Source organism: Mus musculus, chromosome 4 (assembly GCF_000001635.26).
Source record: "Mus musculus strain C57BL/6J chromosome 4, GRCm38.p6 C57BL/6J".
NCBI classification, from domain to species: domain Eukaryota; kingdom Metazoa; phylum Chordata; class Mammalia; order Rodentia; family Muridae; genus Mus; species Mus musculus.
This window is the reverse complement of record NC_000070.6, coordinates 126,812,275-126,828,730: the sequence shown is the minus strand read 5'-3', so window position 1 is coordinate 126,828,730 and position 16,456 is coordinate 126,812,275. Positions and strand designations below refer to the sequence as shown.

The 16,456-nt window shown below is 45.8% G+C and overlaps 1 protein-coding gene and 1 non-coding gene across 10 annotated transcripts in view; one reads left to right on the top strand and one right to left on the bottom strand.

Annotated features, from left to right (window-relative positions):
- Positions 1–16,456, bottom strand: part of AU040320 (expressed sequence AU040320) — a 116,148-nt gene that overhangs the window by 40,964 nt on the left and 58,728 nt on the right. For all 9 annotated transcript variants that reach the window (XM_017319895.2, NM_001035525.1, XM_017319894.2 and 6 more), the window contains 3 exons: positions 14,229–14,475; positions 12,257–12,358; positions 4,990–5,087 (listed from right to left, as the gene is read on the bottom strand). In XM_017319895.2, the coding sequence (XP_017175384.1) occupies positions 4,990–5,087; positions 12,257–12,358; positions 14,229–14,475 (447 nt within the window). The remainder of the gene's footprint in view (positions 1–4,989; positions 5,088–12,256; positions 12,359–14,228; positions 14,476–16,456) is intronic.
- Positions 10,586–10,715, top strand: Gm24161. The gene has a single exon (XR_003955508.1). It is a non-coding gene; the product is annotated as a small nucleolar RNA SNORA17 (small nucleolar RNA).

Sequence of the window (16,456 nt, the reverse complement as noted above, 5' to 3'; positions counted from 1 at the left end):
CGAGCCTTCCCTGCTGAACCCTGCATTCTTTCCTTATCCAGTTTTCAAAGTGGAAACAAGTACAGTAGTGAAAGGATTAAAGATGGCTTAAATTAATGAGAAACACGGCTCTTTTATGTGATTCTTATTACTGGTTGCATCTAGACCAGAAGGGTTTCAATTTCCCTATACTCCCATTTTCTTCTCAGAGGAACCACTAAAGATCCAACCATTCCACTTCATAGTTATCAAATTTAAAAATCATGTCTTCAAAGAAAAACATCTCATTAAAAATAGAAACAATAAATGGGAGGGGGCGTGCTGGAGAGATGGCTAAGAAGTTAAAAGCACTGACTGCTCTGCTAGAGGACCTGAGTTCAGTTCCCAGCACCCACATGGCAGCTCGTAACTATCTGTTAACTCTAGTTCCAGGGGATCTGACAACCTCTTCTGGCCTCCTTCAGTACCAGGCATGCAAGTGATATACATACATACATACATACATACATACATACATACATACACACACAGGCAAATCACCCATATATGGAAAAATAACTTTAAAAAGAAAACAAAAACAAATAGGCCACGGGAGTTGGTGCACACCTTTAATCCTAGCACTCAGGAGGCAGAGGCAGACAGATCTCTCAGTTCAAGGATAGCCTGGTCTATAGAGTTAGTCCCAGGACAGCCAGAGCCACACAAAGAAACTCTCTCTAAAAACCAACAACAACAACAAAAAACCCCAAAACCAATCAATCAAACAAACAAACAAACAAACAAACAACTAGATAGTTCTTAAAATCCCTTCCAGTTTCTGCTAACTGTAGAAACAGCACAGAGAGGGAGCACGGTAACGGCACACAGTCTCACCATGCCAACAAGCCAGTGTTTAGTGTTGTCTCCTCTAACCCTTGGTCACAAACAAAAATTAGTTTCATCCAGATCATTTCTTTTCTTCTTTCACTCTTCTTCTCGTTGTTGTTGTTGTTTGGTTAGTTGGTTTGGTTTGTCTTTTTGAGACAGAGTTTTTCTATGTAGCCCTGGCTGTTTGAAAACTCGCTATGTAGCCCAGGCTGGCCTCAAACACACAGAGATACCTTTATCTCTGCCTTCTAAGTGATGGGATTAAAGGCCTGTACCACCACCCCTGGCTTCAGCTCACTTCCTCAGAGCCAGGCATGTACCTGTCACTGTCCCGGCCAAACTTCACTGGTCTTGGGTCTAGCTAAGAAGTTAAGGTATCACACTTTTTATTGTTCTTTATTCCCTTCACTTAGCATAAGTAATGTTCCTGGTTATGATATAATATAATCTCTTTAACATTCATTCATTTTAATGACTATAGAACAGTACATGAATATATGTATCATAATTCACACTCATTCTGCATTGTTAGATACTTGGTTCATTTCCAAGTTTTTCCTGTTATGATTAAAATGAACATCGTGAGAGAAAATAAAGATTTTCTTTTTTTCATCTTTTTTGGATGAATACTAATCAGCCCATCTCTGTTCTAAATGCTTCTGTCCCAGGCTCCCTGCTCTGTCCCAGGCTCCCCTGCTCTGTCCCAGGCTCCCCCGCTCTGTCCCAGGCTCCCCCCGCTCTGTCCCAGGCTTCCCCGCTCTGTCCCAGGCTCCCTGCTCTGTCCCAGGCTCCCCCCCCCCCTCTGTCCCAGGCTCCCCCGCATTGTCCCAGGCTCCCTGCTCTGTCCCAGGCTCCCCTGCTCTGTCCCAGGCTCCCAGCTCTGTCCCAGGCTCCCTGCTCTGTCCCAGGCTCCCCTGCTCTGTCTCAGGCTCCCCCACTCTGTCCCAGGCTCCCAGCTCTGTCCCAGGCTCCCAGCTCTGTCCCAGGCTCCCCTGCTCTGTCCCAGGCTCCCAGCTCTGTCCCAGGCTCCCCCCCCCCTCTGTCCCAGGCTCCCTGCTCTGTCCCAGGCTCCCCTGCTCTGTCTCAGGCTCCCCCACTCTGTCCCAGGCTCCCTGCTCTGTTCCAGGCTCCCCCACTCTGTCCCAGGCTCCCCACTCTGTCCCAGGCTCCCTGCTCTGTTGTGCTCCTTCCATGTCCTCTGCCTTCCTGGCTTTGAAACACAGCATTGCCCCAGTCCCAACCTGATTCACATGCTCTCCCTGGCAGACCTCAGCTGGACGACAGCTTCAGCTTTAGGCAGATACAGGAATTTATCTTTTGAACCAGAGTTATCTCCTGGTCTCTGGTCCTTTCCTCTGGGTGCTGATGGATCAAGTCTACCATCTGTACCTCACATGTACCTCGGAGCACCACTCCAAGTGAATGGATCCCCTGTAAACCCCCTTCACACATGCCTCCTCCCCTTGCTTCTCATTTCATCCACTCCAGAAGGCTACTTTTTTCCTAAAGATTTATTTATTGTTATATGTAAGTACACTGTAGCTGTCCTCAGACACACCAGAAGAAGGCATCAGATCCCACCACAGATGGTTGTGAGCCACCATGTGGCTCTGAACTCAGGACCTTTGGAAGAGCAGTCAGTGCTCTCAACCACTGAGCCATCTCAGCAGGCCCAGAAGTCTAGTTTTAAGAGCTGTAATTACCCTAGACTTTCCCCCAGCATTCCCACCCAGCATCTCAGGGCCATCCACTTGCCCTCATCCACACTGCAGTGACCTGGTTCTCCATTTGTTCATCACAGTGGCTATGAAATAAAGCATGGCCTCAGAGGCAGAAGGTTCTAGATACATACCATCGACCACTTTATGGCTTTGTGAACTCTGGCCAAGCCATTTCCTTTTTAAATATTTTAAATTTCTTTTTAAGATTTATTTTATTTATATGAGTACACTGTAACTGTCTTCAGACACACCAGAAGAGGGCATCAGATCCCAGTACAGATGGTTGTGAGCCACCATGTGTTTGCTGGGAATTGAACTCAAGACTTCTGGAAGAGCAGTCAGTGCTCTTAACCACTGAGCCATGTCTCCAGCCCCTACTTTTTATTTGTAAAACCGAAATTAATACCTATTATCTTGAGATTTTATGACAATAAAAAGAAAAGCAATTAGTAACATGACTGCCACATGGTCTGAATAGAATAGATTGTCTTATTTTAATTTTTTTATTTCAGAGTTTTTATTCAGGATAGTATCATTTCCTACCTAAATTTGCCAATAGATTCCACACTCTTTTTCCCACTTTGAGTCAATCTGTGGAAGGCCATATTTCTTAAATGAAAATCTGAACATGTTTCTCACAGGTTCTCTGCTCTACAGGAAGACTCAGTGATAAAGCCAATGAGATGACCAGCAGGTCATTACTTACTGCTGTACCTGACAGCCATAAACACAATATAAAAACTAATGAAGAGATTCAAAGCTCTGCCACCAGGGTCTGCTTCTCTGCTGCTGGCTTACACCTCTCTCTTTACATGCTGGACCGTGTATTCTTCCGCAGGTTCTGCCTCGGAGAGTTCTGGCCCACTGCTTCTTTTTCTAGAGTATTTTCCTTCTACCCTTTACCCAGGAAGTAGGCTTCTGTCATGACTCAAATAAGTTACCTCTAAGAGACACAGGGTAACCACAGGCCTTCAGGTGCCCCATCACTGACCATGAACCCTCTGCTGTAATTAACCACTTCTTGGGTCACCTAAACTCTACTGTTCTTTGTGGGGCAATGGGCTATGCACAGACAGGCTGGTCTCCAGTTGAGTTGAGGTTGTGAACCCCGGTAGGACCCAGTGGCGATAATTTTCACCTACATGAGACAGAAGGCGTTCCCTCATGTCTCCTGGACCCCTGAATCCTGTCAAAGTTACCACCCCCACAGCCCCCAAAAGAGAGGTTCATGGCTAGCAGTCAGTACACAAAGTCCCAAGCTTCTGACCTTCAGGCTAGAATCCTCCCAGTTACCTAGCAACAGCAAGATAACAAGCCCACTATAAGAGGGGTTACTTGGCCCCACCTCACTCTCTCCCTCTTACTCTCTAAGCTTTTACCTCTCTCTTTAAGCTTTCTTACTCTCTAGCCTTTCTTCTCTCTCTCTCTCCTTTTCCCCCTTCTCTCCTCTTGGCCATGGCCGGTCTCTCTCTCTCTCTCTCTCTCTCTCTCTCTCTCTCTCTCTCTCTACCTTTTCTCTTTCCCTCTGCCTTTCTACAATAAAGCTCTAAAACCATAGACTGTCTCTGTTCATCAAGGCCTGGACTAAGGACTCTCGCCTGCGTGAGAACCTCTCTCCCTCTGCCCTCTTCCTATATCCTCTGCTGTATCCAGCATGGGATGCCAGAGACTGAGAACCTGGTACCAGGGGCTGCCCCTTGTCCACCCCCTGCCATGTGGGGTCAGTGGCTTCACACAGCCAGATACCCACCCGGGGCTGCATGGAAAGCATCCAGCAATCCTCCGGCGTCTGCCTGCCCAGAGCACAGGAACTCTGGCCAGACGTGGGCTCTGTCTTTTCCCCCTCTCCCTTACACCCACAGCCCCGCAGTTCTTCACTATTAAGATTATGACTGGCCAGATATGGTGGCAGACATCTTTAGTCCCAACCCTCCAGAGGCAGAGGCAGGGGGTTCCCGAGAGACTATGATAATTCATGGGTAATCCTGACTGGCTGCTACATCAAGCAATGACCTACCACTGGATGCAGGAAGTGCTGGGCCAAAGGACACCGACACTTATTGCTCATAACTACTATGAATTCCCCTGAATTCCCAAGGGACTACACCAGCAGATAAAGTCATGTGGCCACAAATAACCTCGATCATCTCTGGAACTCTGAAGTGCGTGTGCCACCTCACAGAGCTGTTGAGTGTATATTTTCAGCCATCACTACCATACTGGTACAGTCTTCTCACCAGCAATGAAAATTTGAGAATTATATGCTAAACAAACACTGGCTGTCCGCCATGGTGACTTTCTGAAGGCTTCACAACTGAAAGACTGTTCCCAACTTCAGTGTGAACAGGAAACTCGGTATTCTCTGTTTCAGAAAAACCACCTCCTCTCCCCTGGTCCCACAAGTGATAGAAGACAGATTCACCTTGGACAGTTGGAGGCTCTGGGAATGTTTCCTCTCCACCTCTCCACTGTAGTCTGTAGGATGAGTGATCAGCTGCCAGTCGTAGGTGTAGGTTTCTCCTATAGAAGGGCAGTGAGAAAAACCATGCAAACACGCACCTACACACAAAAGGCTGCCAATAACAAATCGCTCCCACAGCCTGCCAATAACAAACCTCCTTTAAACCCTGACAAAGCCTTAGTTTTAAGATCCTACCCCAAAGCCTGGAGGGAAGCCAAACCCTTTTCCTGAGAGGGTTCTGCTGTTGACTCTGCCAGGGTTTCTTGACAGTGCTCTTTCTGCCCCATACCCACCCCTGGGCCATCTTCAAAAAAAAAAAAAAAAAAAAAAAAAAACAGGTTGTTCATGGTGTGTCTCTCACTGAAAATACCTACCCTATCAAGCACTACAGATGAACTCATTGGGAACAAAGGTCATTTTCTCACAAAACTTCTTTTGCAACAAAGAACAGCAATGACTTCTAAATAACATGGTTCAAAAATAGCTTTTTACCGAGTGCTAACAATGCTGGCCCAGCTGAGGTCATCACACCCTGTGAGTTAAAAGAGCTACTTCATTCCTGCTGAGCTAAATAACACGCTGCAGAAGATGGAAGGGCATGGCCCATTTAAAACAGGCCCCACTGAAATTAATTAAGTTCAAATGAAGCATTAAATGGCTCTCATTTGCAGCTCAGACTATCACTGCATAGCACGAGGAGGATCCTGGTATCCATGTGGAATCCCCCAGTAGAGGGACTGAAACTGGAGACTGCATTCTAGCAGGGAAAAGGTGGGATGCGGTAGAAGGGAGTTCTCACTCAGGAGGGAAAACAAGTCACAATGCTTAGCAGAGCTCAGCCACACTTTCACTTACTGAACTCCAGTAGTGACCTCGGCGGGCGCCCGAAGCCAACCCTCCATAACCCCAGAGGTGACCTGTGTTTTACAATCCTTCCTCACAAACCTAGCATGGTTCTGGCCTGTTGTTATTCCTAGCTAGTCTCAAATATGCACGCACAGAAGTCAAGGATGAAGGCAGAGAAGCAATAGCCAGGACTCACGCTAAGAGATAATTCTTCAAACTGTAATTTAAAAAGAAAATCTCCACACAGCAAACACATTCACAATGGTTTGGGAACTGATCATTTTATATATCAAAAGCTAAAAACAGACTTCAAAAAGGGATGCTATCCCTACTCAGAGACCCTCAAGGAACGACGGATGCATCATAGGCATAAGTCCACCCCTGGGTGGGGGGGCATGCATATGGGACAGGTGGATAGACAGAATGTTGACTGTCAATCTAGGCAGGGGGTTGGAAACCAGACCTTCCAACCTTACAGAGACCTTAGTGTGCCACCACAGGGAAGAAGAGGATGAAGAAAAATATGAAGAACAGGGTTCTGCCTCAGTGGCCCCAACTTTTAAAGTATAACCAGCTAGCTACTTCAGAGAACTAAAGAACCTGTTCATGGATTTGAAAGAAACATGTGTTTTGGAATTCTGATCTGCAACATGACAATAACTCAGAAATATGTGCACAAATACAAGTTAGGGGAAAATCCTGCAAAGCAGGGCCTGACTTCCACAGCAGAGCAGAGGAGGGAGCAAGCGCTACTTAAGGGAATGCTTTCCCCACCTCCATCTTCAGAAGAGACTGAACTCATTCACCTTGAACTAAACACTCAAGCAAAGAGACAGTGGGTTGAGCTTTTCATTCCTCCATGCCTTCCTTTAATCCCAGCATGGAGGAGGCAGAACCAGGTGGGTCTCTAGGCGTTTAATGCTAACCTAGTCTACAGAGTGAGTTTCAGGATAATCAAGGTACACAGAGAAATCTTCTTTCAACAACAACAACAAGAACCAAACAACCAACCAACCAAACAAACAAATGACAAGGCAGGAGAGGTGGATAGCTCATTTTTTAAAAAATTAAATCTAGGGTTGGAGAGATGGCTCAGTGGTTAAGAGCACTAACTACTCTTCCAGAGGTCCTGAGTTCAATTCCCAGGAACCACATGGTGGCTCACAACCATTTGTAATGGGATCCAATGATGCTCTCTTCTGGTGTGTCTGAAGACAGCTACAGTGTGCTCATACATAAAATAAATGAGTAAATCTTTAAAAAAAAAAAAAGCCAGCCCAGGTATAAAACATCCAGAAAATCTGGGACACGATGAAAAGATCAAATCTATGAATGACAGATATAGAGGAAGGAGAAGAAACCCAGGTCAACTGCACAGAAAATATTTTAACAAAAATCATAGAAAATTTCTGGAACATATCAAGGTACAAGAAGCATATAAACACTAGTGGACTGATCAGAAAAGACATTCCCTACAACGCATAATAATGAAAACACTAAATGCACAAACAAAGAAAGAAAATTAAAATATACACAGAAAAAAGACCAAGTCCTGTATAAACTTTGGCCCATCAGAATAATACCTGACTTCTCAATGGAGACTCTGGAAGCCAAAATGTCCCTGCCAGATGTTCTACTAACGCTGAGAGACCACAGATGCCAACAAAACCACTGATCACAATCAACGAGGAAAAAAAAATCCACAATAAACCCAAAGAAGCAATTTCTATCTACCAATCCAGTTCTACAAGGGCATTATAAGAAAAACTTCAGTCTGCAGAGGTTAACCACACCCAAAAAGACACAAGGAATAAAAATTCACAGAACAGTAAATGAAATCATGGTGGGGGGGAACTATAACTACAAAATAGCAAGCATCAATAAACACTGTTCACTGAGAGCTCCTAATGGTCTTGATTCCCCAATAATAAAGACATAGACTAACAGGATAGAACTGAAAACAGGATCCATCTTTCTGCTGCATACAAGAAACATATCTCAATATCAAGGATTGTTATCATGGCAGGGTAAAAGGATAGAACACACACACACACACACACACACACACACACACACACACACACAGAACTAAAGATCCAAAGCAGAAGAGATAGGGAAGGATGCTACATACTCACTAAAGGAAAAGTCCCCTGAGAGGCTATTTCAATCCTAAACATTTATGTACAAACATAAGGGCGCTGAAGTTCATGAGAGAAGCATAGCTCTCTACAGCTACAATAGGACCGATGCACACCCACGCTCACAGACACGGTGGCACTATGTTTGAGAGCTGCACAGGTTCAAGCCAAATGGGTCCCAGCACTGAGAGAGGTGAGAGGACACGGGGTCTCTTCCCTAATCAACAAACCAACTTGGCAAAGAGAAAAATCCATTTTCACCAATGGAGTCTCCCTGGGTATATCACACTAAGGGGAGTCCCAGGCCCAGGAAGAGTTTGGCAATCACAAAACAAACTCAGTGGTATTTTTATGGGCTTTTTTGTTTCATTTTGCTTTGTTTTGGGCAATTTTTTTTTTTTTTTTGCTTATTTGTTTTGCCTGTTTATTTCATTTTTGTTTCTGTGAGACTTTTTGTTGTTCCTTGTTTGGGGTTGGGTTTGTTTGTTTTTTGTCTGCTTTTGCTTTTGAAAGAGAGAGAGGGAAAACAAGAACATAAAATTGGGTGGGTAGAGGAACTGGAAGAGGAACTGCATGAAAAATCTTTTCAATTGAAAAAAGAAATTGGAATGAGTTGATAGGGAAATGCCATCTCAAGAGCAGAAGTACAGAAGGGAAAGGACGCCCTGCACAAATGCACTGTTTAGTATCAGACTCCCACAGGAAGAATGCTGAATTCTGCCGGGCAGTGGTGACGCAAGCCTTTAATCCCAGCACTCAGGAGGCAGAGGCAGGCAGATTTCTGAGTTCGAGGCAGCCTGGTCTACAGAGTGAGTTCCAGGACAGGCAGGGCTACACAGAGAAACCCTGTTTCGAAAACAAACAAACGAAAAAAAAAGAATGCTGAACTCAACCAGGTACACATGGTTGATCTGAGCTCGGGAAGCAGAGGGAGGTGAAACTCAATGAGTTCAAGGTCAGCCAGGCCTACGCAGTGAGGCTCTGTCTCAAAAATAACAAATTAAATTATCTGTAATGGGTGTCTGTGTAGGGATATGTGCAACAGAGTGTAGGTGCTCTATGGGGCCAAGATTCAATTGAGCTGGAGTTACAAGTGGTTATAATCTACCAGTGTGGGCACTGGGAATTGAACTCAGGTCCTCTGGAAAAGCAGAACATCTTCTTAAACACTGAGCAGTGTCTCCAGACCCAACAGCCAAGAACAGTGAATCAGAAACACCCAAATAGAAAACAGAAGGGCTTGCCTGAAAGAGGAAGCACACTTTGCTTGGTCAGCCTTTAACACAAGTAACACAAATCAACCACTTTCAATGCTCTACTCCTGTCTCAGGAGGTCTTAAGAGGGGCTGGAGAGATGGCTCAGTGGTTAAGAGCACTGGCTGCTCTTCCAAAGGCCCTCAGTTCAATTCCTACCACCTGGTAGCTCACAAGCATCTGTAGTAGAATCTGATGGCCATTTATGGTGTGTCTGAAAACAGTAACAGTGTACTTACATAAAACAAATAAATAAATCCTAAAAAAAGAAAGGAAGGAAAAAAGAAAGAAAGAAAGAAGTAGATGCTAATACTCCAAGGTTTTAAACTGAATTTATCACTAACTCATTTATATAACTTACAAATATAAATTTTGTGTGCCATGTTGAAGTTTGTACTTTTTCTTTAAAGTCTTTCTGTTAAATTTACCTCTCCCCTGTGTATGTATTTGTGTCTGTGTCTCTGTGTGTTTGTGTGTTTCCGTGTCTGTCTGTCCGTCTCTCTCTCTGTGTCTCCGTGTCTGTCTGTCTGTCTCTCTCTCTGTCTCTGTGTGTGTCTGTGTGTGTGTACGTATGTCTCCGTGTCTGTCTGTGTGTGTGTGTGTGTGCGTGTGTAGGTCGACAATTTGTATGTGTTAGTTCTCTCCTTTTACCATGTGGGTTGTGGGACTTGAACTTGGGTCATCAGGTTTGTCAAGAGCCACTATTCTTCTAACCATCTTACCAGCCCTGACTTTTTTTTTTTTTTTTTTTTTGGTTTTTGAGACAGGGTTTCTCTGTATAGCCCTTGCTGTCCTGGAACTCACTTTTGTAGACCAGGCTGGCCTTGAACTCAGAAATCCGCCTGCCTCTGCCTCCCCAGTGCTGGGACTAAAGGCGTGCGCCACCACGCCCGGCCAGGCCAGCCCTGACTTTTTAAATTTTTAAAAATATTTATGTACATTGGTGTCTTGACTGCATATCTGTGTGAGAAAGTTGGATCCACTGGAGCCTGAACTACAGACCGTTGTGAGCTGACATGTGGGTGCTGGGAATTGAACCCAGGTCCTCTGGAAGAGCAGTGCTACTCTTAACCACTGGGCCATCTCTCCAGCCCTCAGCCCTGATCTTTGAAGTAACAAATCCATCCTAGCATTGTTCTTGAATACCTCCAAATTCTACATCTCATATTACAGTTGTTTAGCTAAAATAAACAGGTTCATCTGCATCTCAGTTTCTTCATCTTCTCCCAACCAAGTGTTCTACCACACAGTTATAGCTCAGCCTTCCTGTTTGTTTTTACATGGACACAACACAATCTTATATAAAAGATTCACACTACCTTGACCCTAGAAGTGTGGCAGGTGTGGCTGCTGTGTCGCATGTGCATCAGTGGTGGCAGAAAAGACAGAGGCTATGTCTACACTGAGTGTTCTGACCTATGACATCTGGATGATTTGTAGCCTAACACTCCCAATCAGAAAAAAAAGCTAGTCTGAGATGACTACCACTCTGGTGCCAGAGAGCTCAGTCAGGGAGCTAGCCTGAGATGAACACCAGTCAGGAGTGGGGTGCAGGCCTTGGGGGCAGACCATGCCTATGATGACCCTGCCCAGTGCCATAATGCCTGGGTGAGGCATAGCACTCCTGAGACAACCCCAGACACTCAGAGACCCTGGGAGCCACTGAGAGGAGTAAGTAAGTGGTGGAGAAATGGAAGAGAGAGAGAGAGAGAGAAACAGAAGGATGTGGGCACAACGAAGAAAGGCAGAGCTGGAGACTCAGGGTAGTGGGGAACAGCCTGATGTGAGTAGCCGTGATGCCACCTGGAACCATGGTGGGGTCCTAGCCTGTGCGGACCCTGGGGGTCACGTCTGGGTCTGTGGCCCTGCAGCAGCAGGGGTCTGTTTCCACCAAAGGCCAATGGACTCCCAGGTGCGGGCCGCTGCCTAGGGACATTGATGCCTAAGGGCTGTGCAGAACTGGTCCTACCTCTCACCTAGGCATCCTGGGAGAGCTCGTTATGTGCCTCACTGGCTGCAGCATTCAGGAGGAGAGCAGAGCCTGCACCTCACCTGGGCAGCACAGTAGAGCTGGCAATGGTATAGGGGGTTGGTGGTAAGCTGGCCATGAAGGCATTGTGTGTGGGAAAGTGGCTGCCCAGTTCAGATGAAACCTCTCATGCCCTCTTGGCTTTGACTTGCCCAGCCCAACATCTACCCTGAGGATGAACTGCTGAAGTGCATGAAGAACCTGGTCCTACAGATCTAAAACTACAAGATCTCCATGACACAGGGCAACAGCAGGATACCCAAGAGGAGTCCCAGTAAGGTTCCAGTATCAACAGACTAGCAGAAGCCAAAGGCTTCGTACCAGACCAAGGAGTCATGCAATGAACATTTGCAAGCAAAGAAGTGTGGACAAAGGGTATACTGTGGGACAGACGCCCTGACACACTACAGCTTCCACAAGGAGATATTTTTTCTCTGTTGGGTGGTGGGAGGCTGTAAGGATGGAGGGTAAGTACAAGGGGAAGGGGGCATGAGTGGGTTTGGGGTGCATGATGTGAAGTTCAGAAAGAACTAATCAACAGTTTTTAAAAGTGAAAAAAAAAGAGGAAAAAAAGATGCTTACTAAATGTTACCATTTAAGGTAACATTGTGAAATAAAGATTATGGTCCAATTTTTATGGAGAAATTAAGACATAGGAGTAGTTTGCTTAAATAATTAAGCTAATAAATGAATCAGGATTAGACACAGGCTTGACATCAAAGCCGATAGGACCAGGCTGGAGGGGTAGCTCTGGTAAAGCACTTACCTAGCTTATGTGGAATGCAGAAGTGCTAATGACACAGAGCCTCTGATCTGCAGCTGGGCAGAACATTGCCTCCTGTGCCCATGCAGATGTGTGCCCACATGCACATCACAACCTCACAGGGCTGTTGCAAAAGCAAATGAACTGAGGCTAAGATACCAATGCTAACCGAAATGTTTCCCAGACAGGATATCTTACCTGGCTCTGCTTCTGGAAGGACGAAGGCATTTAACTGAACTTCATTCTTAGGCAGGGTGATCTGGACGCTCTTCCCAGCAGACACCACCAGCTCCTTTACAACTGGAACAAAGTGGCAGCAGCGGGCTCAGCAGCACAGCCAGAGGGCATGTCTCCCCTTCCTAAGTCACCCTCAGCCACTGTCTTCATCTGCTACTTGTCTAGTCTCTGATCCCTCGAGCCTGATTCTATACGTACTTTCCCATTGGAAAGGGTCTCTCAAGGTCACCAGTGAGCTGCTGCTTAGCAAATCTAAAGGAGCGTAAATCCCACCTCTCAGGCCCATGGCCCTCACTCCTGCTCACTGCCCGCACCTGGAAGCACTGCACGGCAACACCAGATTCAGTGCTCCGATTTCTTCTCCACTGGGCTTCAACTAATGTTGGTCTCCAGGTGTGCTTTATATACAATACACTACTTGCCAAAGAGTTCAAATTCTGTTTCAATGACACTTTTATTGGGTGAATGCTTTTAAAGTAAGATATAAAATAACAAAGGCAGAGGGCAGTCAGAAGGAAGGCTTGCCTTTCTTTTGCAGTTGCTACAACGACTGACTCACTGTTCACAGATTCTGAATCCCTCTCCCTCTTGTGCCCCACGCACTCCAGCCCATTGGTCTTGCTATGACAGGTGTGTCAATCTTTCTAAAGCACCCACAGAGCTACTCTCCTACTTAAGACGTGGCTCTGACACTACTTGCCGCCTATCTCCTATGTGTTTGAGTTTCTCCACATTGGTATTATTGATATTTTGTACCCAATAATTGTTGGGGGCTGGGGAGAGCAGACAGTTCAGACCACAGAAAACTACTGATTCAGTCGTATTCCTCTGGCAATAATTGTTTACTTGACATGAGGCCAATTCTTGAAGACCTTACAGCAAACAACAGGCTAGTCAACTCATGTTCCAAGGCTGGGGTGGAAAGGGCTTCCTGGACAAATGGGAAGCCTGAGACTTCTCTGTCTTTGCTAGGGAATATTGCACTTAGAGAAAAATGAAACCATCTTTTATGAAAGCCGCAGCTTGTAGCTGTCCCAGGAGAGAGAATAAAAGCTCTCTGATATAACTCTAAGGGGGGAAGGGGAGAAAAGAAAAAAAGGAAGCCATTATACTCAGAGAAAGTATAAATGACCCAAACTAGCTAGTCAATACAGCACAAGGCAAGTCCTTCAGTTACACAGACAATCTGCAGGCATTTGCCTGGACACAGAAATCACATGCTGCTTTGGGACTGGACTATCTCAACACCATGTTCTATTACCAACAAAGGAAACCCTGAGAAACAGAATGGCAAAAACTGTGGTTCCTGGTTTTGCCTTGCCTCTGACGTTTTGGGGTCACCCACTAGCCACTCATGAACTATCTCCACCTACTACCTCAGCTCTGCCCCAGAAAGCTGGCTGATTAAGGAAGCTCTAGGTCTAAGCTCCTTCCTGTGGTTGCTTTGGAAATAAAGACGTTCTGAGAATCAGGCCGGCAATGCTTGATCCAGAGCCTGACAGGTGCACCAGCGTGATTGCCCTGCATTTGTTAATTCTGCATTTGTTAAGCCCTGCTCATCAAATCCTCCCCCACTACGGTTTTGCTTGTTTGCTTGTTTGTTTGTTTGTTTGTTTTAGTCGGTCTCAGGTAGCTCGGGCTTGTCCCAAGCTGACAGACAAGGATGACTTGAATTCATGCTTCTCCTGCCTCCACTGCCAAGATAACAAGTGTGCACCACCACACCGGCAAATCTTGGGCCTTCAGGTCCCTGCAGAATCTGCCTCTGAGAAAATGAGCCCCACTGAGTTCTCCAAGTTGGGCAGCTACTGACTTAGGGATCTGGGGCTCCAAAGCCCACATTTTCAGAGGCTCGGACAGGGCTATTTTGTTTCTCCTCTGTTCTTAACTCTCCACGTCCTCTCATCTCTGAGGATGGGAGCTGAGGACTTACCTGGGTGTGGTGCTGAGGTGCTCTGAGAAGAGGCCTGGGGCGTGGGGGTGGCATAGCTGTAGGAGGGGGCCACTGGCAGAGGGGCATCAGTTGGACTGTGCTCAGTGCTTTTTACTTGCGGAGTACCAGATACAGGACTGGAGTGCTCGGATGGTTCAGGATGGATGGACACATTCTTGGGCCACTCAGGAGTCTGTGTAGTGTGGTTACTGGTGAAGGAACCGGCAACTGTAATGGTTTTGCGGACCTGAAAAATGTATGAAAGACTAAGTGCAGCAGGCAAGAACCACAGATTCAATGGGGCCGGCTGGGCTCGGGAAATGACATCAAATACTGAAGAAATTAATCCTACCACTGAAATCAAATAGTGTTAAAGTTGGCAGAATATCTGCCAGACATGCCCCAGGTTTGGTCCCCAGAACCCATTCTTCAGATGGGCATGGTGACTCTTACCTATAATTCTAGCACTCAGAAAGCTGAGACAAGAGATTGCCAAGAATTTGAGGCTTGCTTGGGTTATGGAGTTAGAGCCTGTCTCAAAACAAATAAACAAACAGTTTTCTTTAAAACAAAATAATCTGGGAGCTGAAGCAACAGCTCAGCAGTTAAGAGCACTGGCTGCTCTCCCAGAGGACCTGGGTTCATTTCCCAGTACCTACATGGCAGCTCAAAAAACACACGTGATTCCAGTTCTAAAGGATCCAACAACCCTCTTCTGGCCTTCGTGGGGACTAGGCACACATACAGCATGCGATGAGCAGGAAGACAGGGGTGGGGGGACAGACAGAAAGCACTACTGGCCACTTTAAGGACCCACACTGGCGAGCAGCCAAAGGATCATATGCAGAGAATGGCAGGGTCAGGTGTCTGTCTATAGGTCACGTTGCACTGCTGGGATTTGAAGAAGTCCAGGGACAACAAGAACACCACCACATTCAGCCAAAGAAGAATGCAGAGTAGCTAAACCAGGGTTGGGGTAAGGACTCTTATGAATCAACTTGCCGGAAATATAATTCACATAACATAAACTCACACATCACAAGAACACAAGGTCAATTTTTGGCAAATGTCCACACCCACATGACAACAACCTAGAGACAGAATGTTGCTATTAGACCTAAGATTCGATGTTGTCCTCACTAACTTCCTGCCTCCTCCAGACTCAGGCAGCGGTGACTTGTTTTCTGTCACAGGAAGACTCATCTGGGTTTTCTTATACTTTTTATAAAAGAAACCACGTGTATTCTATTTTTATCTCTAGCTGTGTTCCCCCGACATGGTTTTGAGATTCATCCATGGCACTGAATGTATTGGTAGTCCACTGGGTTTTGTTTTGTTTTTTAATTATTATTTTTACTGAGTAGTATTCCATTACAGAGATGCTTCAACATTTATTCCCATTCATTTACTCAGAGAGATTTAAGTTGTTTTCAGCCCCCAGGTGTTACAAATAGAGTTGCTATGGGTACATATATTTGGACACGAACAAGTTTTCATTTATTTGTTTATTTTGAGACAGGATCTTATTATGTAGCCTTGGATTCCTAAAATTCTAGATACATAGACCAGGTTGGATTTGAACTCACAGAGATCTGCCTACCTCTGCCTTTGCCTCCAGAGTGCTGAGATTAAGCTGTGTGCCACTGTGTGGGCCCTATTTTCATAGACTAATATTTAGGGGTAGAACTGCTGACTGTGCTCCTCAACACTGAATTACTGGGTGGGTTGCTGTGCGGCTGACATTCCATGGCAGAGAGCACCAGTGCCAGGCCCGGCTTCACCAGGGCTTGGTGCTCCTGCACTTTTACCCTGCCTTTCCAGTAGCTGTGACTGGACCTTCTCTATGCATCTCTCTAATGATGTAGGACATCCTGCTGCTGACCAGTCACTTCCCCTTTGCTAAGGTCTACTCAAACCTTTGCCCATTTAAGGCTTTACTGAGGTACAATTGACACATATACACAAAAGATATTTTATGTTTTTACTTGGTCAGATTTAGACACATATGAACACCTAAGAAATCATCTATTCAAATGAGCATACCTTTCACTTCCAAAGACCCCTCATGTTCTTGTGTGATTCCTTTCCCTGCCCCCTACATTCCCCAAGCAGCACCCTGTACAGACTCCCTGTCCCTAGAAGTCATTTTCCATGTCCTAGAACGTCACATGAATGGAATGACATGGTAGCGGGGTTTCACTGTATAACCCTGGCTTCCAACACACTAT